At 30.5% G+C, this 27,906-nt stretch overlaps 1 protein-coding gene across 1 annotated transcript; it reads right to left on the minus strand.

The window, feature by feature from the left end:
• Positions 1 to 189: 189 nt before the first annotated feature.
• LOC140059563 (putative sodium-coupled neutral amino acid transporter 11) lies at positions 190 to 27,588 on the minus strand. Its single transcript, XM_072105515.1, has 13 exons — positions 27,119 to 27,588; positions 26,604 to 26,669; positions 20,703 to 20,832; positions 19,287 to 19,361; positions 14,371 to 14,505; positions 13,574 to 13,639; positions 12,632 to 12,732; positions 11,711 to 11,784; positions 10,925 to 10,995; positions 6,491 to 6,652; positions 3,971 to 4,083; positions 3,255 to 3,401; positions 190 to 2,618 (listed from the first exon to the last, which is right to left on the minus strand). The coding sequence occupies exons 2-13, from the start codon at positions 26,652 to 26,654 to the stop codon at positions 2,325 to 2,327; spliced, it is 1,419 nt and encodes a 472-aa protein (XP_071961616.1). The 5' UTR covers positions 26,655 to 26,669; positions 27,119 to 27,588; the 3' UTR covers positions 190 to 2,324.
• Positions 27,589 to 27,906: the final 318 nt, after the last annotated feature.

Genomic DNA, 27,906 nt, shown 5'->3' on the forward strand with positions numbered 1-27,906 from the left:
TTTAAACCCTTTCACCAAAAAACGTGATTTTTGACAAACAAGTTATATTACAACAATAAAAACTGCTACTTAACATATAGTTTAATGGATAATCACCAATATAACAATTTATAAACAAAATTATAGGACAAATATTTCAAAATCAATTAGTTAACAATTTAACATTATTTTCCATAAATTATTATTGCACTCTTAAACAAAATAGAAAACATACATTGTTAAAATTCTATTATAATAGTAGATTTTTATTTTATATCTACATGTATAAAAACTTAAATTATCAATTACATGATTGATAAGTACAATATGATATATATTGCTTTTTCATATCATATATAAATGATTTATTTCGCCATTTTAAAAACAAAATGGACATAAAAACAAGACAAATGTAAAACAATGAGGCTGGATTACCTAAATGTTATAACAAAAATAATAGAGAATTTAACCATTTTTATTTTTTGAATGAGAAATGAATAAAAGAACAAAAATTTGATTTTAAATTTTGGAAAGATAGCAAAGCTACAGCATTTACTCCATTGAACATATCCAAACAGATAAAAATAGAAAAACAAAAAAGAAATTAAACATGTATTTGCAGATTAAACTTTATGAAAAAACAAATATTAAATAGTTTTAATAAAGGACTACCTACTGTATCTAATCAAGCAAGCAAAGATTATTTAGGAGGGGTATATGATACTATAAATATTAAAATAGCGTATTTGCACACCTACGCATTTATACTTTTTATTGCACCCATAATTGCTTCAATAGTTTTTATTGATATAATAATAAATTACTTGAATACTAAGCGATGCGACGCAGACCTTGGGGATGGGTAATTGCCATCATATGCAAGGGGGATTGATAGCCAACGGTTTGCAAAATAATAATAAAATTAATTCTCAATCTTTTTGCTTAAAGTCAAAATAGATAAGAAATAAGGCCTTATTCTTCAATAAGTTCTTTTTAAAGTTATGCTTTAAGGTTACAGAAACAGAAACATGTACAGATATTTCCTTGGGTTGAAAATTGACTTATAAGCAAAATCATTGTCATGAATTTTCTAAGATGATTTTTTTGCTAACCGTGTTTTATACGTCTGACACAAGCAATCTCTTTCAAACAAAATCAAATTTTTTTTCATTAAATTAAACAGTTTTTTTCATAACTTTGCAACACAATTGTGGTGTAGCATGCTATTACATTTTTTAATATTATACTTCAACAGTATCACTGATAAAACAAATCTAATAAAAAATATAATATATATTTATGTTTAAATATTGTATAAACCATGTCATGTATGTATTTGGTCAAACTAGATACCTTAGTTGCATACACTTAAAAAGTAAATCTATCGTTTTCACAGTAGAGAAAAGGTTGAACAACTTGAAGGTTGAACTTGTGCAGTAAATAGAGCTTTCAATTTGAACACCTATTAAGAAACTAGGAACTTGTTATCAAGGCAATCTAACAACAGGATACTGAGCTCCGGAGATCAAAGGGTTTATCTGTGGCTGCGTCACGATCAGTTCCACATCCCTTAACAGACACTGCAGCGGGGAATATGTACATATTACAGTACTGTTAGTATTTTGTCGCAGCCAGACATAAGATCAAAGGACTGTTTACAAGTTCCTATCTTGAAAAGGCAAGCTCTGTGTCCTGTTAGATTGCCTTGGTTACATCATGTTAATTTATTGTGTGCATGCCATGTGCTTCCTAGACACAGGATTTGTGGATTGTGTGTGTCAAGACGGAGTCTGATCTGACAACAAAATGTGTGGATTCTAGGTTATAGCAAATCGAAAACTCCCTTTTACAGTAACTACAGAGTGACCATAGAACACATGCATTGATTATATACAGTACAATTGAATGTAGTAGATCAAGGCTTAAAACAATTTATAAAATATGAGGAAGTAATTTTCTAATTTTATGACATTCGTTATTGATATATAAAATGCATTAACTTAATTTAGTTTTAATCAATATCAGTTATAAATGTATATTTAATACACTAAGTTTTAAATTATCAGTTATAAATTGATATTAGTTAATTAATAATTAATGAGATGGGTTTATTGCATACTTATACAGTATTGATCAAACTTACCAAATTCATTTGGGTTTTATAATTTAAAAGTGCTATGTTATTATTAATTTTAAACGACTTTTAAATATTGAGAATTGGGGCTTTTTATATTAGGATATATTTAACTATATTCTATCTTACTAGGAGCTACTTATCACCAATATCCACACACTGTCATACACTGTATTTTAATATATTATATATTGATAATTTATATGTTATCTTATGAAGGAGAAATTGCTGTAACGACCGTGCTACCAAGTGAAGTTAATTGTTCAGATATTGTAGTAGTCATGTCGCTCGTAGTGTTACAATACGACAAATCAACGACCGTCTCGCAGCGTCCATCGTTCCGGCTTAGTATTATCATGACAACTCCGGAAATAAACACAAAACATCCGAATACTGCAATTAATAAGGCTGGAATCTTCTGTAGAGAACAGAGTGGTCCCGATTCTAGCTTGATGTACGATAAAGTTGGTAAGATAAAAACCAATGGAACTGCACATACAATGCCCTAGTTACAAAAAAGAAATGTAATTCAAAGACCTTTGTTTCGTTCATTTCAGTTGAATAACATCAAAAAGAAAGAACAAAAAAAATGATAAATGATGAAGACGTACTTTAAGATTTAAGGACACAAAGAACATTATTGAATACAAAAAAGAGGATGCAGAGAGATTTTGAGATTGAAAGAGACAGAGTGACATGCATATGAGGAAATCACAAACAAAAAGGTATGTTATTTTATATTTCTACCACTTGAACTTAAGTTGACCAATCATAAGCGGAAATTTGGATGATCCATCCCAACGTGATTGGTTAAATTACTTGATCCTTGTCTACATTATCAAACTTTATGTGACAACAAAATTTGATGTGCCCATATATGCACATGATGATTTCATATCAATTCCATAATTTTTGCATATATCTACCATATTTGGGCACACTTTTTGTCAAACTAATTTGATAGTGTAGACAGAGCTTTACAATGGGCTTATGCCCTTGTGTGACATTTGAAGTGGGAACCAAAGTTTATAATTCTGTTTCATATTTTCAGTCAGTAAAGAATGAAGATTGAGTAGTAACACATAAACATGATCTGGAGAGAATGAAGGAAATAAAGCATACAAGAAGAAGAATTACTTACATTTAAGGATAGCACTATACCAAGACAGGCTGTACTCATAGAGAAGGCCAGCACAAGGCCAGTGACAACCAAGGTAAATATAAGATGTCTGGTGTATGGTTGTGGTTCATCAATCCAACCTTGATGAACGCAAAAGTTTTCTAAAACCTAAGAAAAAAATGAATTCATTTTGCCTTTATTCTCCACCACTCCACTCTAGTAATTTAAAACTCAGTACAAATTCTGGTCATGTTGATATCAATCTCATACTACCAAAACCCACAACCCCACTGTATGTAGGTTTAAACCTTTCCAGTACAATTCTGGTCATGTTGATACTCCACAATAATTACCTAATTCAAGACAAATTTTAAACAATGATTATGCCTAATTAACATAAATTTTTGTTTGTTTATTTCTTTACAAAACTGCAAGAGAAATCATGACAAACAGTCACACAGGACCCTCAGCATAAGCATTGAACTAGACTTTGGAAGCTGACTTGTCATCAAGAGAAATGTGGCCAGAAAGACGTTCAGTGGCATAGGAACTTTTTGTTTGAGGTAGGCTTAACTTTAATTACACATTTTAATCCGTGTATTATATCCATGCCAGATAAATAAGATGCATCTAGCCAATCAACAAGCTTGACCTTTAATGACCTTTTATATAGCCGTTATATTCGTCTCGTGTAGCCTAGAGATTGAAAGTAATTAATTATTAAGAATCGTACAAACCTCCCGGCACACAAAACATTCCAGCGGGAACGTGCACATGATTGTAACGGCAAATACTAGTCTAGCTGCATTCGCTAAATCATCGCTGTAACAATAGTTTTCCAAAATGTCACCTACAAAGAAGTAAAAATGATAGATAATAAGAATAATAATAAAATAACAAATATGAAGACAATAATTAAATAAATAAAATATGCTCTATGGAAAATAAAATATTCATTAATTTAATAAACATCAAACATATATTTGAACAACACTCATTTTACATATTCCAGATAATAATAACTAATGCAGTAATAACACATTGAATTATTAGCTTATTTGTTTAATAAGTAAAAAGAAACGTTTTCTTTTAATATATAAAATATTAATTTAAATAAAAGTATGAAAACACACATTTATTCAGAATGAAATTTAAATAAAAAAGTACAATGCATCAGGTCTAGAAGTGCAAAAGCATGAATATAAATTATTAAAAGTAAAATGCAGGCCTAACAAATTAAATAACTAGCTTATTTCTTTAATAGTGGAGTGAGTGCAGAATCTGTTTGGGCTTTAGCCTATTCTCACTTCTGGTTATATTTCATTGGTGAACGAATAAATGGTATTATTAATTTTTAAATTCTAATATTCAGATTTTATTATTATTGTAGTTATTAAATTGGAAAATTAAATATTAATATATTTAAAAGTATGAATTATGTTTTATTAACATTATTCATAAATCTTCCATTATAAAGTAAACAACTATGCAGTTCTAACAAATTAAATTGTTAGCTTCTTTTAATATTTAAATTATATTCAGATTACTTAATACTATTAGTCTTTAGATAGAAGCATAAAATACTATGATGATGATGATGTTGGCCAGTATGTGCTATAAAACAAAGATTTTGAAACGATTTGCAATATGACTGTCGATAATAAATCATGACACTTCAACGTGCTTTGCCTCATCGCAATGCATTTTGATTTTGCAAATTGTGCTTGTCGTCATCAGACCCTCGGGGCACAGCAGGAGAATGGCTGCTATGGTATTTGACGAGATCGTCGTGCTTAAATACCATGTCTCAAGCTGTATGCTATGTAGATAGTAGATTCCATCTTGGAAAAAGGTTTTCAAAAATTAAATAATTTGCAAATTTATAACTATATAAATAATTTATCTAATTTAATATTTCTAATAATATATAAATTAATCAATTATTTAAATATTATTTAGATTAGGTACTATACAATCCAGGCCTGAATTAATCACTGTACTTAAACATATTTATGGCTTATATCAGATAATATCACTATATATGGGCATAGCATCAATATATGGGCAAACTATCCCTATATATTGGCACATTATCACAAAATAAGGCATATTATCACTATTGGCAGATCATTACTATATATGGGCAGATCATTAGTACTGTATATACAGTATGGGGAGATCATTACTATATAATGGGCAGATCATTACTATATATGGGCACATCATCACTATATATGGGCCATTACTATATGAGCATCTATGTATACATCATGATTATTTAGGCAAATCATGACTACAGTATATAGGGAAATCATAATAGTATGTCAGTATATTATTAGCTATGAAAGAGAAAACGTGCAAACATGATTATAATGTGATAATATATAGGACGCAGTTTTCATACATCCATTAAATTCTAGTGTGAAAACGGAACAAACGCATCAACAGTATCAAGCACATCAGTAGTGATTACTTAGATACAATGTATACGAAAGCCTTGAAAACACAAATACTCTCTGTTTTTTATTGATTGTCCACATTATCATCATAAAATAGGGAATAAAATAGTGGCAGCTTGCAGCGTTATTGATTCGATTCGGCGTAGAAGTATTAATTCAGATTAAATTATTTTAATGTACAGTAATACTTTTGTTATGCAATTTAATTACCACTCTCGGGAGACTCATGACAATTCTAAACTATTAATTTTATACTATATAATGTTATGCTAAAGTACATACATCAACTATTTGTACAATGCTGCTATTAAATGCAAAATGTGTTTCTCATACTCTTATATCACTTTCAAATTTATGTAGAAAACTCTTTAACGCATACAGCAGGGACGCACACAGAACAATTTTCTTTTGAAACCTCCGTTAGGTTGCTGGGAGATGTAATAGCGGTGACTAGTGACAACAGAAATAAAATTTGTTGCATGTTCTAAAATGTATTTACAATCAAGTCCCCGAAATGTTAAATAGGGCTCGACTATTTGAGATGACCTTTGACTTTGTAGGAACTAGTTAATACATATTATTCCATATTATTTCATTGCGCACATTCAGAGACATGCTTTTTTGATATAGTTTGGCGGATTCTAGGTAAAACAACGACACAATGTGCGTATGTCGTAGGTCCTAGATCTTGCTTTTCTAAATGCGTTTCAAGTATTGGATAGAATGATTAAGGATGTCTTGGTTTAGAAAAAAATATTCTTAACAATACTGTAATGCTATTATTTTGACAAAACCTACCCTGTGTGTTGCCTGTAAAAGTTGCATAGCCAAAAATGCCAAATATTGCACAAGGTATAAATGATATGAAGACAGCAACGTGCGTGACCTTTGACCACTTGTCGACGGTAGGATCCTCCAATGATGTGTATAACAGGAAAGAATTATGATGACAAATAAAGGCTGAAAAATAAATTAATAACGAATAAAAACTTTAATTGATAAATCCTGATTGTGGTATTATAACCCAAATGATACACCTAGAAGTGCAAACACTACATGTCTTAAGTAAATACTTATCTCAAACTCCCGATTTTACTTTATGGTCAATGGGGGAGGGGTCTCTTGAATTGGTACATATGACTTTATTCCTATAATCATTATTATCTAGCCATTTATTAACATTTTTAAACACATTTTGTGTCTTTATTTTTATTTATTTGTATTTTGAGTTTACCACGACCAAAGGATTTTTTAATCTTGAATACAGTATAGCATGCATTTCTCTTGTATAATTATTAGTCATTCCGTTTTTATATAATATTATTGGGGATGCCCTTTACAAATAAAAAAAATTCACAACAAGTAAAATGTTATGGTGGTCCCTGTGTCTTAAAACGTCTTGGATGTACACAAGTAATTTGGTGAGCGATATAGCTCTAAGTCTATCAAGAAAACATTACCGTTCAAAACATAAGTAATTAGAGCAAGAACAGTTAAAAGATGAAGGCAGGCTACAATAAATGTCAATACATTCATTGTTTGTGAATACAGTTTAAAAAAAAAATCTTTTGTGCTTCTTTGTGCATTTTTTATTGCAAAATATATTTCATTTAACTGCGCTTTATTAGAATTATTATTGTTATTTAAATAAATAAATAAATAAATAAATAAAAATACTAACCAGACATTATAGATAATGTAACAATTTCACATTTTGGTATTTTGGTATTTTTCACATTTTTGTGAGTGAGGTTTGTAGGTATTAAAATTTTAAAATGAAAATGTATATAAACAATCGCTATATAATGAATAATATTTAAAAATTACAGAACATGTACACCTTCAATTTATAATAAATTAAATGATCAAAATTGTAATATATTAAGATAGTACAATTTCAGATTATATATGTGAGCACAATCCCCCATATTACATCAACAACATAAAATGCTAATTACAAGATGTATTTTATATTCAGTACCAAAAAAATATAAATACTATTCACATTTAATATTTTAATCTCTGTCTACACTTTTAAACTTTAGGTGAAAAAAAAAATGTGATGTGCCCAAATATGGAAATGATGATGTCATATCACTACCATATTTAAGCATATCATTACCATATTTGGGCACATCACACCTTTTTTTGTCAAACTAGTTTAATAGTGTAGACAGAGTTTTTTAGATATGTAAATATGTGTGTGTATTCATTTCAATGTTGTGCTTTTTAAAATTTGTAACAATTTTAAACATGAGTTGTAAATCATATAGTATGAGACATCAGGTAGCGGCAATGTTTTTTGATAACAACTGGTACTTTTACTAATTCCAGGATTTGAACCTCAAACCTTGTGATTTGTAAGCAAGCATGTTAACAACCAAGCTAGAATGCCACTATGTCTGGTGCTTCTATATATAAATTTACGTAAGGGCAAAATTCGGTAAATCGCGCCTTACATTTAGAATTTGTACTCGATGGTATATAAAGTTGGTTCGTACTTTCGGTACTGATTTTAACCACCTGATGTAACCCTGTTTACTAATTAAATTGAGTTAGAGAATTAGTTATTGACGATTAAAACGAATTTAGGTTCAACGATTTGCCCCAAATAGGGGTGTTTTCCGATCGTGGTATACACTGTCTATGGATGTCCATCTTGAAAAATACCCGCCACAAAAATGCGAGGAGGCTTCGCATTTTCCTATCTCCTCCTACGATAATTGTTTTTAATAGCTGAAAACCGGTTGAACAGCTAGAGTACACCATCATAATGTTGAAGACAGGCCGATTTTCTTTAAAAAATACTATTTTGATAGATTTAATATACGATTATACAAATCTATTGATTTGCGATGAATGGAACATCCCAATCTCTCAGTCTGCCAGAGTTTGGTTTAACACAAGTACTGTAGGTAAATTTATGAGCCCTTGGTTTAACACATATGGTAGGTAAATATATGGGCCCTTTGAAAATAAACTTGCGAGATTGTGGATAGGCTCTACTGTTAGATATATAAACACATTATTATATACAAATAAACTTTATACTGACAGTTCTTTATCAACGTTTGTATTAATTAATAATTACCAAATATAAACGTCGTAGTTGTGTATTGTGACATGGTACTTTAATATTTCAATCGATTATGACAGTGACAGTTTTAACTAAACTAAATAAAGAATGTTCTCTAATATAATTAGGAATCTCTTGCCATACAAGGGGAAAATTAGTGTACAATGAATATTTAAAAGAAATAAATAAATAAATAAATAAAATAAAAGAAGTATTAAATCGCAAATGTTTTACTGTATTTAGAGGTATATTATTTATAGGCCTATAAAACATGAAAAAAATATTTTGTTACTGAGTGGATAAAGAATATATTTAAAAATTGTTCCTCTTTGTACCTATCCGCTTTCCCATCCCTCAACCCTAATGTTACATACAAAACACAAATTGGGTTTCTTTAAACAATGTAATGTCCAAATCAATTTTGTGATAAGTTTCTCCTTCGGAAGTAATTCCCAGGGTGCTAATTTTAGTTGACTACATAAATCATCGTGTCTATTTATTCGTTTCTGTAAACGACAATGTATATAGTCCTGCGGTACGTACATTTGAAATCGCCAGTTTTGTTACGCTGAAATTACTGTGTATTCGAGAACCATCTGTGGGCACGACCTAGATGGTACGCGAGCGAAGCGAGCGTACCATCTAGTAATAATAATTACACAATAATAGTAAATTACTTTTATATGTAATGCATGACTAAAAATAGATTTATAGTTTAATCTATTTTAATATCATTGCAGTATTCATAAAATAATTTCAAACTCATTAACATAATTAGAAATATTCATTGGAAAATGATTTATCTTAAAACTTATGAATCTTAATCACTTTAAAGTTAAAAACATGAATGCTGTTACTTTACGATATTCATGTATTTATTTTGATATGTGAATAGCAGCGACCATAAGTGGCGTTCATACTGTGGTTTGAAGGCCACTCATAATGGATTTTTTACAATACAATACAAATCTTTCCTTATTCTGGAAAAGCTCTTTCAATACATTAATTTATACTGTGGCGCTGCCATATTCACCAAAATCATCACAAAATTATTTACAATCAATTCCATGACATATTTTTCCATGTTTGAATAATAATGTTGGAGTAGTTGATTGACTTCTAGTTAGTATTTTTAGAGTGAAAAGTCCAGTCCATAAAATTGAATAAATTTGTTAAATAAAATGGTACATGACCATTAGAAATATCATAAAATATGTAAAATGGATTAAAATCTAATAAATACATCAGAGAACAGGACGACATTAAACTATATTAAATGAGTGATGACATTAAATGATTGATGTAATCAATTTATCCTGGTCAGATTAGACATGTCAGTTTTGATATAAATCAACATAATTAGTTAAATTTTGAGACTTTCATCTCTATCTTGTGAAATTATAATATTTTAAATATTTAAAAATAATTAGTTGATGGTGTTTATTCATGAAGAATCTGATTGGTTTATTTGGAGCTTCACAATTTACATCAATAGCCACCTGTTAATCTGTTCCTGTCTCAATAGGTGTGACAGCTTCCATGACATATTTTTCCATGTTTGAATAATAATATTTGAGTAGTTGATTGATCTAGTTAGTATTTTTAGAGTGAAAAGTCCAGTCCATAAAATTGAATAAATTTGTTAAATAAAATGGTACATGACCATTAGAAATATCATAAAATATGTAAAATGGATTAAAATCTAATAAATACATCAGAGAACAGGACGACATTAAACTATATTAAATGAGTGATGACAAATGATTGATGTAATCAATTTATGCTGGTCAGATTAGACATGACAGTTTCGATATAAATCAACATAATTAGTTAAATTTTGAGACTTTCATCTCTCTATCTGGTGAAATTATAATATTTTAAATATTTAAAAATAATTAGTTAATGGTGTTTATTCATGAAGAATCTGATTGGTTTATTTGGAACTTCACAATTTACATCAATAGCCACCTGTTAATCTGTTCCTGTCTCAATAGGTGTGACAGCTATTAAGATGAACTTTGCTTTGAAATACCTTTCTACTACTGTACTAGGCCTGTTGAGTTTAAGATGTACAGGTAGTTAATTCACAAAGCAACTACATTTACATACAAGAATACTGTGTGTTTCCAGGGAGATATCTCCCTGATGTTTCTTACCGAATGCCATGATTCCAATAGATTCAGGAAAAGTGATTTTACCAAAGACCCACGGATTTGGTGTTTCTGGTCTGTTTAAAAAAAAAACATGGTTTTCAAATCAATTAAAAATATAAAATTCTTTTTATTTTTGTAATGTATGCAGAATCATGATCTCCTAAGGTGAAATTACTTTTGATAAGGTCAGCACAATAGGATGCCATCTTGTTTATTCTCCTTAAATTGCCTCTCATAGAATCAGCATTAATCTATCCACTCAAGATGGCTTTATCATCGGCAAGTAGCTAGTCTTCTTTGTCCTGAACTAATTTATGTTCTGCTACTAGTACAGGTAATATTAAAGGCTATAACTAATTTAAATTTCAAATTAATTAAAGTGGATACCTGGGCTTGCTGAGGACAATGTTAATTTGTGACTTTGTTTTGGTCTCTAACTAGAATCAATTAATTACCGTAGGTCTATATTGTGTTGCATTAAATGTTATAGAATACAGCTCTCATTGTACTAGGCTTATTGGAGGTATTTTATTAAAGAGGTTTCTAATTGGAGGTCTTTTATTGAGAATGGGTGTCTAATTAGAGGTATTGTTGATGATAGCTCATTCAGAGGTCATTCATGCAAGTTATAATTTGGGTTCTTTAAGTTGAAGACATTATTTGAGACAGTGTGTAGTTAGAGGTTTATGTTTGTAATTGGAGGACTTGCTGGAGAAAAAATGTCAATTACTAGGACATTTATGGATACATTAAAAAATAATTTTGGTCACAGAAAAGAGACCAACTTACAAATTTAATGTTCCATATCGCACTATGACAACTAACATGATGAATAGAACAAGAACCAATGAAGCAATTGATATCTGAGAAGAGAAAAACATCAATAAAATCAATTCCTAGACAAATGAAGTATTGATGGACTTTAAATTGATGCCTGATTGTTCCTTTATTGACTGCTACGTAACAAAAAAGCTTGTGAATACATATATAATGCATTTTTTAAAGATGCTTTAAAATGTAATGAATTTTAATTCACAAAAATGATTAAATTGTATTATTAAAACTGATAGTTGTTGAGGAACTTGAAAAAAAAAAAAATCATAATTCTGCACAACATACATAATAGAGGTTTTACTGATAATTCACAGACATGTAAAAGTGGTTGGTAATAAACAGTACTGTAAATAATCTATGTTTTTTTAATAGGTTAAGATGGGAAAATCTGTAGGAATTAGAAAAAGCTGCCCAACCAAGATTCGACTCGGAACCTTCTACTTGGTGTGTAGGTTTACTGTACAAATGCCACATTGACGGGCCTACTTCATGTAAGATAATGTACGTTTAATTGTATGATGACCATCAACATTCCGTGACTAGCTATAAAAATATTACATAGTTAATGTGTCCATTAGTTACACTAGTTTCCACATCGTTTAACCCATTAATGTCTCATGGTCCGTTGCCTTTGTCTGCCTAACTTACTGTAAACATAACTGAATGTGCTACATACATAATGCTTATGAAATTAGCCAGTACTATTTAATATAACATAAGCAAACAACATTACTAAATGATACTGGGTTGACAAGTATACACAAATGATAATTAAAATTTTAAAAAAAAATACATATTAACAATGAACCAGTTAATTTTGTATTTTTTTTAAACTTAAAAACATAACATTTGATAATGTTAAAATAATGTGCTTACCTTGACTAACTTGGCAACATTTTGGTATAATGATATAGGTAATGTTATAAACACTGTTACTAATGATATGACAAAGTAACGATTTGCCAACACATGTTGTTCTGAAAAAAAATACAACAAATGATAAATTCAATTGAATTTGTTGTTGTTCTCATTTGTTTGTGGTTTTAGGATCCAAGCAATCACCCTCATAAAACGAAAAGGCTTTTTATTTATATACAAAACCAATAAATTGATATTGTTATCAAAGTATTTAGATTCATCACCAATTTATAATCAATCCCATTAGACATACATATTGCATATTAGTAGCTTTATACACACACACCTACAGCCTAATGCATGGCAATGCTACACAGGCTATAATGTTATATATAAAACATAGGTTTGAATAACAATTAGTGTAGTAACGTCTCGTAAAACTCATCTTCTGTGCTTGTCATTACCTGTCCCAATCAATAATCCTCCGCTTACGTGATATTACTTTAAGCCCACGCTTTATGATATCAAAATAATATACGAGAGGAAAGAGTTTGCATTTGCTAATGTAGTGTCTGGCAAATGATTGTTGTTGTAAAAAATTGCTTTATTTTTTGTTTGTTTTGTCGAAAGCATCCACAATTTTTAGGTTATCAACCTGAGTTTTGGGAGATTAATAGGTACATACTTTAATACAGACCATGTTTATTGATTTTCAGAAAAATGTATATATTTGTGACATCACAAATGCTTTATATTAAAATCTTGAGTTATCTTTATCTTCAATATGGGGCCGAAATAATAAATAGCATGCCCTCTGTTGCTCTATTTAATTTACACATTTACACATTTCGCTCAGTTTCTGAGTGCATAATTTTTTAATGCACCCAATTTCTATACTGTATCCTAATTTGTTCAGTATCTAGTTCCATGATACAAGTAACATGTTAGGAAAATACTCACCATCAAAGACTCTTATAAACACTGCAGTGATTGTGTCTCCTATAATCACATTATAACTGATCATTGCTGAAGGAGATAAATTTTGTAAAAATCATTATTAGTTGAAACAGAATGTTTTACATAAATTTGAACAGAAAAAAATTCCAAAAATGAAGTTTAATCCTTAAAAATGTAAAAGCAAGAAAACATTAGTAAATTTGAAAAGAAGACTGAAACAGTAAAAACTAAACAATTTTAGGAATGAAAAAAATTAATTTTAACTTAAGTCTTGGAAGGCAGATGACCAACCATTAGACCACTGAGGCATATCTCAGATCTAATGGTTACATAATTTACATAATTACAGTATGCTAGCTATAAACATAATAATTATAATGACGTTAATAAATGCATTAATAAAGATTTGTTACTCTCATTACTGCAAATTAAGATGTCAATTTGTCTGTTTTGCGTTAATGGTATAGACTCCTCAATATGTTTTTATATATCTATCATTCTTTAATGGGAATAAATATAGCTCAGGCATTTAAGGAATTTATTTTCTTTCCGTTCTAGAGCAAGTAACTTTACAAAAAATTCTCTTTAAACTTCATTACTTAAAAGGAACAGGAACATCTTTTAAATCCTGTTGTCGGTTTGTCTGTTGTCCAATATTTAAATAATTGTCCCAGATGCAGTGCATGGTGGATTTTTAACAAATCAATAACAGGGAAAAAGTCATTTTCTTTCATTTTTTAAGTCCTTCCTAACCAGTTTTTATTTTTGAACACAAGTGTCTTGACCCAGATTATACTTACCTATGAATGGATACAGAAACTGTACAATGGTCAGAAAGTAATAGCCCACTCTCCCGAATGCTACTTCAACTAGCCCTTGGTATGTGTTGGTACCAGATAAATGCCCGCTTTTGATAAGTAGAACCAATGAATAATCTGAAAAACAATAATAATATAAAATGATAGGAGATTTTTAAGTACAGGTTTTTGTTTATATAAGGGGACTTATTCTACAACTGGAGTTTTTACAGTGCACTTTATGCCTACCACTAGAATCGTAGAGTTTTTTTAAAGTGTAGTTAAGTGACTGCGTACACTTTGTAGTACCTTATTTGACAATGTTTATTGCAATGTTTCATAATTTGTTGCATAGGCTTCAAATCAAAATAGAGTATCATTTACAAAATTTCAAGTAACAGAATCAATACTGTAAAGATCTGTAAAGATCTGTAAAGATCTGTAAATATCAGTACAATCAACATGTAACATACTGTATTAGCAATCTGTATCTATGTTGCTCATAGCCTTTTGTGTACACTATTCACAATGTCAAATAAATACTTTTTTTTTAGTGTTTTCTAAAAAAACAGTTGTTTAATTTGCTATCGTTTTATTTTATTCATCAAACCATAATTTAATTTTGCAAATTTGAATAAAAACCAACTGTTTTTTTCCTATTGTAAAAATGCTGTAAAACGGTTCAGTAGGTTTTTTAGAGAGATTAATTTAAAAAAAATAAATCAATCAGTCCACTTTGTAATAAGAGATAGATATTACTGTGTATTAAATGCACCTGCCTATCAGCTATTATACACAATTTATTTAATTTATTTATTTATCTTATAAACCAAGGTGCCACAACAGTAGAAATCTTACATTTTTCCTTAATTGTCATTACCATATCCCTTATAAGGTAAATTTACCAAAACATTCCTTCATACAACAGCTATTTTAAATCATCAAGTTAATGTATTTCTTATTTAAAATATCAAATCATTTGGTTTCAGCATACATTATGTATTTTACTGTACATGCTTGAGGAAGTGTTACCATAGAAACAACAAGCATTATTTTAATGACTATATTATGATAATTATAATTAAAATGATAATCTTCAACAATTAAGATTATTTGCCCGTAGAATTCTTTTATATTGTTTACTGTATTGTGTACTGCTTGACATATTATAATTGTGAATCGTTAACTTTTTTGTGAATATATTATATGTATTTGATTTTATAAACATTTTGTATGGAGAGTAGAGTAACCAATAAATATTATTATTATCTTTAGTTTATTTAATATGTATTCTATTTGTATGTATTTGATTTTTAAAATGTAAATTGAATTCTACTGATAAATGAATAATTTAGAACGTTAGAATGTCAATGTAAGTATAAATCAACTGGAAGGTATCAAATATTATATTCAATTTGTAGCATTTCACATTTCAAAGGAATGTCATTTTTTATTTAGAGGCTTAAAGGAAAGATTTCTTAAATATTCTGTCAATGTGTTGAGAATAAATTATAATATAATTTAGAGCTTGTTGTATATATGTACTGTATGTTGTCATATAATTTGTATTTTATTATATCCATTCTGTATCTCACTACCTGCAGTATGTATTACAATCCCAATATCAGACTCTCTGAAAACTGCAAACTCTTCCAAAACCAGACTTGTCTAGAGATCCAAAATGTACCAAATTCATTTTTTTTTTTTTCAATATAAAATTTAATTTAATATCGGTAGTATATTACGAACAATATTAGATAGTTGCTATAGAGATAACTCAATAAATTTTTTAGGTATGACTATCTCAAAAAACGATGTATCTCTTGAAACCAAAGTATATAAGAAATCCACTAATAAAGGCTTATTATTACATTATGATAGCCATGTGGATATCAAACATAAACGTAATCTAATTCACACAATGCTTAATAGGGCCTACAAATTGTCATCTACGCATGACATTTTCCTATCAGAGGTTGATAATGTAACTAAGATTTTTCAAAAGTTGAATTATCCTTTAGATCTTATTAGTAATATTGTTAAGGCTTTCAACCAATCCATTAATACTTGTGTGACTCCTAGTAATACTAATGAAGATATGCTAACTGATGAATCTCCCCAGCCTATTAGGATTGTACTACCGTACAAGGATCAAACTTGTTGTAACACGGTTACTAAACAACTTAAACAACTTAGTGCGAAGATTGAAAATGATATTTTACCAGTATTTACTAGTCGTAAGATAGGTGACACCTTAAAACCTAAAGAAATGAAACCCAGAATCATTAATTCACAATGCGTTGTGTACAAATTTCAATGTGGTTTGTGTGATACAAACTATGTCGGTTACACTTGCCGACACCTTTACAAACGCATTAATGAACATAACAAAAGTATTATAGGCGATCACCTAAAACAACATGGCATAACTGGTGATATCTCAGGCCCCGTTTCTGCTGCCAAAAATATACCGTATATATACGGTATATTTTATATACGGTATATTTTTTGGCAGCAGAAATGGGTCTCATAAAAAATATACCGTATATATATGCGGTATATATACCGCATAAATATCCCCATCGTTTGTGGATATTATACGGTATATTCCAAAATATACCGTATATTTCGTACCCCGTTTCTGCTGCACTCAAAATATACCGTATATGTGACCCGGCCCATGACACGAGGTCAAAAACTAACAGAGCGTGACGCGTTTGTTTTGTTTTTCTGCTGCATTGACACACGTACGTGTGTAATAAGCAAGCAACAGATCAAAATATCACTGTGGACTGAAGAAATAACTATTTTTGCAATTCAATTGTGGGGAGAAGCGAAGGTTGGGGGGAGACTACATGGCAACAGAAGAGATACCGAGATTTACAAAAGTATCTCAAACAAAATAAAAGCAGAATTTGTGGTAGAATTAATAACGCCAAAGTTATCGGCAAACGCCGTCGTCTTCTTTGCATAAATGTAGTCAATGCCCATTCTACATTTCTAGATTGTTTGTGCGATGTAAATTCGTTGCCACTTCTGATCATTATATTTAAAATAGAAAGCAATGCTAAGACGTTTTGATAAACCATAATTGTTTTGTTTTTGTCATGTAACCTCACTACACGAGACTCTAGGTCAATCCATACTTCCGTCTCACAAAATGCATTTTGGGTATATGAAAGCCAACTTTTTTTACAGCCCACCCACGAAGTACGTGCAGCGGAAACGGTGCACGAATTTCATATACGGTATATATACGGTATATTTATACGGTATATTTATACGGTATATTTGGGATTGGCAGCAGAAACAGGGCCTCAGAATACTTTAGAGTCTTATCTAAATGCAATAATAAGTTTGATTGCCTAATTAAGGAGATGTTGTGGATCAAAGAGATAAAACCTACACTCAATAAACAATCGGATTCCATCAAAGCTAAATTGTTTATCTAACTCAGTAGGAGGAGCTAATTACTTAATTAGCCCCAAATTAGCATTTCCTGTCACCAACTTTGGTGCTTAGTGCACATAATTATTATTGTTTTGTATTCACTTGATCTTGAAAATGGTTCTATGATGGTACCGAAACGTCGATCTCTCTTTTTGTCATTAAATTCATTTTTACCATTAAAAACACATTCCCAATACCAGACTTTCTGGAAAACCAAACATAATAGGCCAGCCCAAAGGTGTCCGGTATTGGGAGTTTGACTGTAAACATCACCATACATTTCTACCATACATTATAAAGTAAACAGCCTCATTATGGCAAATTCCAGTAGCTAATTGTCAGTACTGTATCAATAATTTGTCCAGTATCAATAAATCTCAAAATACACACGTTGATCCTTTATCTAAGTACACTCAAACATTGCTTCTATAGTTGTTTATTATCCATACAATTTATATTTATATTTTGTTGAGTCATTTTGTGCTTCAAAACTCTAGTGATTGCTGTGTGTTAATATAAGATTTTTCAACACATTTTATCTTTTTCTACTTAATTTGTATACATTTCTCATAAAAATACTTTATTTATTAAATCATTGCAAATATAGTAGTTGTAAATAACTTTCACTAGAAAAATATAAAACAGAAAAAGCTAATGATTTATTTCAATGCAAAAAGATCTTTTTAACCAGTTGAGGGGAAGAAACTATTGTCAACAACTATCACTGTTACTTTTATGTATTATATATTATTATTTTTGTTTGTGTACTATTGAGACAAGGGCCCCAATGGAGACCTTTTTTTTACCGATTGGGTCACCTTGATGAGTTATTGTACTATTATACTAAGGGCCCCAAAGAAGACCTTTTTTTACCGATTAGGTCACCTTGAAAAGTTATACAATTTAATCAATTCAATTGATCTTTTAATTATTCAATTCATTTTCATATACCATAATTAGGTAATCCTCAGATCTTCATTTCAATTTCAATTTTAGTTAATAATTTAATCAATGAATAGATAAAAAGCTACTTGAAATATATCACACCTTTTTGTTTCCATTTTTAAATTGCAATACATAATAATATAATAAGCAGTTTATTAAAATATTTCACCAAATATTGAAGTATATGACAGTATATTCAAGATGTTAACAAATTATGACATCACCAAAAAGAAATTGAATTTAGTTCTGTTCTGTTGGTATATAGCTATTTCCACAAAAAAAAAAAACAATAATATTTAAATTAATTAATGCCTGCAAAGCATAGCTAAAGTAAGTAGTCCATTCATTTCCTTTATAATCGGATATTGTACATCCATACACAACAAAATTTCAACCAGGAAATTGACAATAACATCTTCCACAAAAACAACCTAAAATATTAATTTGCACCAATGCTGATGAGGTTGGATTGTGGAAGTCGTACATTGACTAATGACTATGGTAATAATTTAGTAATGACAAACCTGTAATTCCAGCCACCAATATAAGAAGTATAATACCAAGTGGTAGACCAGATTTCATCATGGCATATGGAATACCTGAAAATAATAAAAACACCAATTAAAATAATGTTTACTGAAAACAAATTTGAGCTTCTCTTCCCAAACAAGAACAAGGATAAATGTTCCACCTTTTGTAAATCACCTTTAACATCATTTCTTGTCATTCATTTGTTTTAATTGATTGGAATTTTCAGTTTAAAAAATAAAGTGATTATTGAAATCTTTTGTATTTTATCATTATTTTTAAACATTGTATTGATACATGTAACATCTTGAACTTTGTCTGTTTTATTTTTAACATCTTGTATGACTGTCAGAATGAATGTGAATAACCACACAATAGAAAACAAAATTACTGACTCCAGAAATAGGCCTACAAAGAAGGCGTGTTAAACTTAAGCTTATTTACTTCAACATTCCATGGATGATTTTCTATTTTTATATTTTATTTACAGTATATATATCATTCAAAAACATTAAATAAAGAGCCTCAATACAGTAATGTTGTAAATTTCCATGCCATTTAATTCTAATAGATTTTCCTGTAGCTATTTCAAACTGAGAGTAGGGATGATGTGCACATTTTTAAATCAAAGATCTTCTCCAAAACATTCTCTTTGAATGTAAAATCATCAATTGTACGTATTTGGTTAATATTCCAAAAACAACAATATTAATTTGATCCTGAACTTTATTAATTATTAAATGTTTAATGTTTTAATGTTATGTAATCCAATAATTGACTGCCTCACTCACTGTACGAGCAACAGTTACATCAACATACATTATAAAATCAATAATTGTCTATTACTATGTACATACACATCATTGCTAATGTCAATGCTTTTTTTTTCTCGTTTGTAACTCAAGTCATGAATGCAAAGCATGTACTCTTGGCCTGATTATTCACATTTTTTAATGCATACTAATAAAGTTATTGTGCACTGTAAACTCATATATAAATGTAGATCATTTATTTTGTACATTATATATTTTTGTGAATCTTCTATATTTGTGCATCCTATATTTTGAAAATTCTTGTGCAACATATATTTTGCGAACACTCTATTTTTATGCATCTTTTATTTTGTGAATCCTCTACCTAGTTTTGTGCGTCTATTTTTGTGAATCTTATATTTTTGTACACTTTTTAAGCATCCTTTTAATATTCCTATGCTTCCTATAAATAGGCCTATTGGTGTTTTTAAAATAGAGAATTTGCGAAATATATATGATGCTTAAAAGCTTTGTGCATCATATATATTAGGCAAATTCTCTATTTTTATGCATCTTATATGTTTGTGCACTATTTATTTTTGTGCATCCTATATTTGTGAATCTGTGTGCATCATATATTTTCACTGACGTATAACTTACCAATGATACCAGATCCTAGGATACTGTTGGCAGTATTAAAGCTCGCTCCAGTAACTGAACTTTGTTTCTCCACCTCTCCATCCTCAATGAGTTCAATTCTATCGCTTGTGTTGATAGCTCCATTGATTGGCTAGAAAATATAAATAAATAACAATTATTATTAATAAATATCGAGTTGAGGGGCAAACTACAGCCATAACATCGGCTGTCCCAGGACTCTCTTTTTGTTGTAGAACAAGTCTTCTTGATAAAGATGTTCAACATATCTGGCTTGTGTGCTTAAAAGAACCCAGTTCATCTTTTAGAAGCGTTACCCTGGTGTTTTGGTCACTTTTAGCCTCTATTACAACAACCATCCTACCAGTTGAATATCTTTATTACACTAGAGTGGCCATGTCTTAAAAATGAAAATGAACCTTTCTACTACATATTGTATTCTCTACCTTTGATCTAATATTTTTTTAATTTAATTAGTTAACATAAATAAATTATATAATTCAGCTTTTTTCTTTTGAAGTGCATGAAGAAAGAATCTTACTGTATTTTATGATGTGGATTCTCATTCAAGATTTAATAAATGTTGAATGTAAGTCTTTTGTTAAAATAAATAGATAATGTACAGATTTTATTTTCTACTATAAAGCAAATGATTCAATAACTAAAGCGCCTAAATTAGGCACCAAGTGAAGCATACGCTCTACCAATACACCTTTTATTATCCGCGAAGAAACAGCAATCAAATATTACTCCTGAGCCAGCGACATTCTACCGACGAAATCAATAAGCCATTGATTTTTACGAGTCACTCACCCGTGGGTTAAGATAATACAAGCCAAGTTATGTTGGTTGAATTGAACGTGATTCCCTTAGGGGTACACGACTTGTTTAATTGCTTCATTTAGAAGTCAAGGAGTGAATAAGGACGAGGTAATTGTTCTCTTCGTTGTGGTTGCCAGTAACAAGTATTGATTTCTACGCCTTTTGCCTAGGAAACGTATTTGCGTAATTTTAAATCACATAAGTAGCTGTAAATGGCCAATGAAGACCACTCTATATGCCTAACTAGGTTATGTAAATTTCTTATTGGTTTTAATAGATTCCTTCTATTCCTAAAACTCTGATTAAAAACACATATAGTATTTCCTATACTTCTGATTCTGTGACCTGTAATTAAATTTAAAAAAAACTGTAGTGTACAGTAGTATTAATTAATCTTTAATTACTTTGTTGGGATAATTTCGTTTAATTAGCTGTTTGTTTTTTTTTCAAGGCTTTTGCATGGTCACAATCAATGAAAGGAAATATTGAAACTATGATTCTTTTAATACTAGAAAATGACCAACCATACAGATACAGATACAGATCTTTTATTTTCATACAAACAAAAATAGTACAGTATGAAATTTGTCTTCTTGTTGCGAAAAAGAATACACTCAATTAGTAGAAAAGAATTTACAACACTTGCAAAATTCCAACAATTTTTCAAACAATGAATGAAGTTTGTTTTTATTAAATACACTGACTGAACTACCAGTAAATAAATTAATTTACTGTATCTCTGTGGTACTTCATTGCACTTAATCAAGTCTGAGTATAATTTATTTAAAGTAAATCAAACTTCCAATGGTACTTATACTAGCCTACATAATTTTATACCTCCATGATAATTGTATGCTTTCTTTTATACACCATTGACTGGTCTCGGGAACCAGGAATCTGTCCCTTGGGGAACTTTTGATTAGCATAGACCTATATTGTGTTGTTGGTCATCGTTTGGCCCTTAAATCCGTCAACACTTTTTAAAGGAATTGGTGAGAAAGCTTGTAGTTCCAATGTCCTTGTATATGCACAATGAATTAACATGATGCTGGTGAAAATGCTTGTGAGTTGGCTAAAGTGTTGTTAGCTCAGGTGTAAAATCTATTATAAGTTTGAGAAAGTGCTTGTAAGTTAGGTAAATTATTGTGAGCTTGGGAAATTATTGTGAGCTGGTGAATGTGCTTGTTTTCTAGAGAAAGTATTTGTGAGCTGAGAAAATACTGTACTCTACCTGTGAACATAGTAAGTGTGGGCAAATAATGTACTTGTATGTTTCGGACTTGAACAAAGTACAATTTTACCTTTCTGTACAAATATTTACTCCAATTTCTAGAGAATGATTGCATAGGTTTAGATGTGTAATGATCCTTGATAATGTACATTAAATTGATCAATTTCCCCGGTGTACTGCTACCCACCTGCCGCTAAACTCATTTAATAACCAAATGTAATTGAGAACTGAAAGTGCATAAAGATAGCAGAGGTGTATTTAAGAGATAGGGGCACTATCCTTTACCAACGCATTGATGAGTAATAACAAAAATAATTTTCTACACTGCAAACCATTGATTTGGTATTGGTTAGTTGACATGATGTTTTATGCAATAAGGGTTAAATCTTCATTTCCACCAAGGCAATCTAACAACAGGATACTGAGCTCCTGAGATCAAAGGGTTTATCTGTGGCTGCGTCACGATCAGTTCCACGCCCTTTAACAGACACCGTACACCATGAAGAATAGTACATAGTACAGTACTACTGTACTACTACTACTGTAGTTGGTATTTGTAGCAGCCTGCCATAAGATCAAAGGACTGTTACGAGTTCCTAGCTCAGTGCCCTGTTGTTAGATTACCTTGTTCCCACTAGCAGACGTGTTACAGCTCTTGAGCTCATTTAGTTTCTCCAGACACAACGCCTAAACTGATAACTATATTTTATATTTATCATACTTTCGAATTCTGTTTTTCGTGAATAAAATGAACTTGAACTTGAACAATTCAGTATAAAATAACATTTATCTCTTTTTCAAAGTAACAAAATGAAGATGGTATTAGTATAAATAATAATGAGGTTAATTCCCTGAAAGTAATAAATTTGAAGTTCACCAATTAAACTTGTGCTGGTCAAACCAGTTAAGAACAAATTATTGTAATCAAATTGATTAATTTAACATGCAACAAATTAATGTACTTGTACATTTAATTAACACATGTTACTGTAGACTTGCCCCAAGTCTGTATTATCTTTTTTTAAAATTTATTTGTTTTTATTTCGACCGCGATTTTTGTCTGATCCAAAATCAAGTAGTATACGTATGAAACGCCATATGTGCCAAAATATTTATCTTTTTACTAATATTAAGACAAAACTCCGTCTGGAACCCAGACTAATGTTACTGGACAATCAATAGTAATTAATCATACTATGACAATGGAGTCATGTAACAACAACAACTAAGAGAGCATGTCAAAATTATGTTTACTGCAGTAACATACTTTTCTACTGCATGTATGATTCTAGATTGCAGGTATATCTCAATGGTCTGTATCAATGTAAAAGTTTATGAGTCAGTTAAACTGTAATCAAGAAAGGTTGCTAAATAATTGCACAAGAACAGGGAGTAAACAAAATGTAGTAGATATTGCAGTAACTGCAGTAGAATAATTTTGGCATGGTCTCTAACTTTTGCTTTCTAAATTCCAGGCATGTCAATTTAGTCAAAACATTTATTTAATTATTTTTAACAGTTATATTAATAAAACCTGATTCAGAAAAATGTTGAATATTTGAATCGGGTCAAATTCAACATTTTATTGTAATATAACGATATACTTTTATATTTAAGAAATTGACCTTTGTATCAGATAATCCTTTACCAAAGCGAACAAAACGTAATTCTCCATATTACCAAAACGATGCCATTTACTTTAGATTCCTTGAAAAGAGTTTTATTATTCCTTTGCGACATCCGTCCAGCAGACCAACTGACAAACCTCAAATTAAATACCCTTTTACACATTGGCAGTTATTTATGTTGTTTCGACAAAATGTCCTCCCCCATTATAGACTACATTTGGAAGCATAAGAGTGAACCAGCCCTACTTGACTTTTCCACAATCGACCTTTCCATTAATCTAGACGGCATCGCCACTTGTATACCAAACACACATGAATTTCACAGACAACATATTTATTCTATGACCCTCCTGCTCTTAGCAACATTTTTTTCAATTTTTTTTCTATTTCAAATAATTAACGAGAGTCGACTTCTTGACCGATGTTTTTTTAGGGAAACCCAACCGTTGTGATGTTTATATTTCGGTAATCCGAGTGTAGCATGCCTCCAAAGCAACGGACCCACAATTAAGTCGATCTTGAAGAACACTTTTGTTTTTTTATACATTTTTTTATTTCAAATTTTATATAAATTCCGGAATTTTTATACCAAATTCATTTTTAATTTCATTTTTTTAAAGAGAGAGAAGAGAGAGAGTGAAAGTGATAAGGTTACACGTCAGAGTCAATGGTTTTGGCTAACTCAATTTTTGCTTATATGTATAATAATGTTTTTTTCTTTTATATAACTTTAATTTTGCATGCCACTATTATAACCATTTTATATGTTAAATAGATTAGAAAAAAAAAAGGGAAACAGAGGGATGTAATATAACGATATACTTTTATATTTAAGAAATTGACCTTTGTATCAGAATTTAAATAGGTTCCCAACTTGACCCAGAAAGTCCAGAGGAGAGTTTGTCCAGATGTTTTAATGACCATTTAGTTTATAATAGAATCCCTAAAGAAAACACTTAGCTTAATTTTGTGACTTTCCCATCGTTAAACCAGGAGTGATTGACACTATTTAAGTACAGATTTGACAGTGTCATCCATCACAGAAATACCTTATTATACCGTTAATCACTCCCACTTAAACACCCCTGGATCAACTTAGGACCAATCGTTACCCTCACAGATTACGTAGTGACATATGTAAACGAACCGAGGGCCAATATACTCCCAAGTTTCAGAAGGGCCCAGACACACCTCACAGCCACTTCTTCAGAAGAACATCTACACCTCACAGCCACTTCTTCAGAAGAACATCTACACCTTACAGCCACTTCTTCAGAAGCAGACCTACACACTTCACACCTCACCGACAGCATCAATCATTGACCCTCCGTTCCTTATCTATACTTATAGTTGTATATTGTACTGAAGCATTATACTGAATAAACAATATATGTGTTACGACAGTCAAGCGAGTAAGAGTCTTCATTAGTACCTCAACAACGCAACATTATATTACATTATTCTGCAATCTTTAGGCCCCTGGAAATGCCACAAAGTAAATAATAAATGTTATCAAAACAAAATATATTAAATAAATAAAAACATTTTAATTTTTTAAAATAATATATGGATTTAAAAATTTGCATTCAAATTCCTTTTATGTTAAGTAAAGAACATGCTTAATTATAATAAGACCTTCTTGGCGTGTACATCTCCAAGATTAATTTTGGATTAAATTACAAACAATTTATATACAGTATATAATATCATGTAACAAACAACCCAAGCACTATTGTAGTGATTTGTGTCTTATACTGTAGTACTGCATTACAAACCAATCACTTAATGTCCCATCTGAAGGACAAGATAACTAACGACAAACAGGTCTTTTATATGAGTTTGATTCCTTTGTGTTAACCTTTTCACACATTCTGATTATTGCATTTTCACAGGCAATATGATATCAAACTGTAAAACTAAAATATCATATTTTCCCAATGTTTCTTTTGGTTTAATTGTGTTTAGATAGCATTAAGGCCTATAGTATTATATTATAACTGTATGTAAAATGAATAAAATTAAGATTTGAATAAATAACCTTCTAGTGCTCTACCAACTCACCCATAATTGATTATATTCACTTTTTAATCTTGATATATTATATTTAACATACATAATAAATAAAAGGTCCCTATTGAGATTTGAACCAAAACATTTAAAATATAACATGGGTGCTCAGCCAACTTAACCATAATTTTTACAGAAGAAAATACAAAATCTCACCTCTCCTTTATCCACAATGTGGGTCCTCTCATCAGCTGCCCTATATTCCATCTTCAATATCACTATCTAAAAGAAGTATGAAAGCCCAGAATTATAAAATCACCAATAATTTGACCAATCACAATCAGTCGCTTTCTTTTGTACGTCAAATTCCAGTGCGAAAATTCTTCCAAACGCGCCTGGCATGGGTTCAACAAATTAACCATGAAAAACAAGATAATGTAGCCTATTTACCTCTTATATTGACAGCAAAGTCATAAATACGACATATGTGACTGTTATTGTGTGACCTAAAAATATTTATGTAAACATCCCCAGTAAATTCAATATATTCAATAGCCTATTGATAGATAAGCCACCGACTAGTAGTAGTAGACTCATCAAGCTTTTGTCTGACCGCTATCGTTAAAAACATCATTCATAAAAAAAGATACTAGTCGATATCAAGCATGGGTGATGTTAATTATACACAAATAGTAAACACGTTTCATGAGTAAAGGGAGACCAATACTTACCGGATTTAAAGAGTTTTAATCGAATTAAACCCTCTCTTAACTGTGAAAATATTAATATTCCTCTTCAGATCAAAAAGCATCAGAGAGCAAACGTCTTGGCAGTCAGAATCAACCACCTTCGAGACACAGAGCAAACAGATCGATAATCAACCCACGGTCGGTAGAGAACATTTGAAGAGACTGTTCCATTATGCAGCAGGGAAGAAATAATTATTTGAGTCACTGAATACATTATCTCAGCATGCTTCAATTACAGGAACATCTTTTAAAGTAGAATTTCTTGTCACGTGTCAAAATTAATAATTTCCAACAAACTTGATTTGGTTCCGCGTTTTTTTTATTCACTATCACATATCCGACAATTATAATCACTCGCCTAAAGTTTATTATTCCCGGTACTTAAAAGGATTTTTAAATTTTTTAAACGGATTGGTCAAATTATTTGCGTTGCGCGTCAGGTAGTGCGAATCTAGGATTTTTCTGAGACAACAATCTCCAGTCGTTGATGTGTAGCCTAACCATCGGCGTTTTAGTTTTTAATTATACCTCTCCCTCAATAGAGACGCAACGCAAGTACGTAGACGCAATGTAAACAGGTTGAACATTGAAAACATACAGTTCGAATAATCCATCGAACGTGACAAATTGCGCTTACGACGTCCTTGCGGTTCGTCCTATCCAGTGCGAACCATGGTTATTTATAGCTTTGTTCCCAAAACGACGCACGAACGTAGAAGCAATAGACTGTTGCTTTAAATTCATTGGTCAACTCGCTTGCGTCCTAGTGT

This window comes from Antedon mediterranea, chromosome 1 (assembly GCF_964355755.1).
Source record: "Antedon mediterranea chromosome 1, ecAntMedi1.1, whole genome shotgun sequence".
NCBI classification, from domain to species: domain Eukaryota; kingdom Metazoa; phylum Echinodermata; class Crinoidea; order Comatulida; family Antedonidae; genus Antedon; species Antedon mediterranea.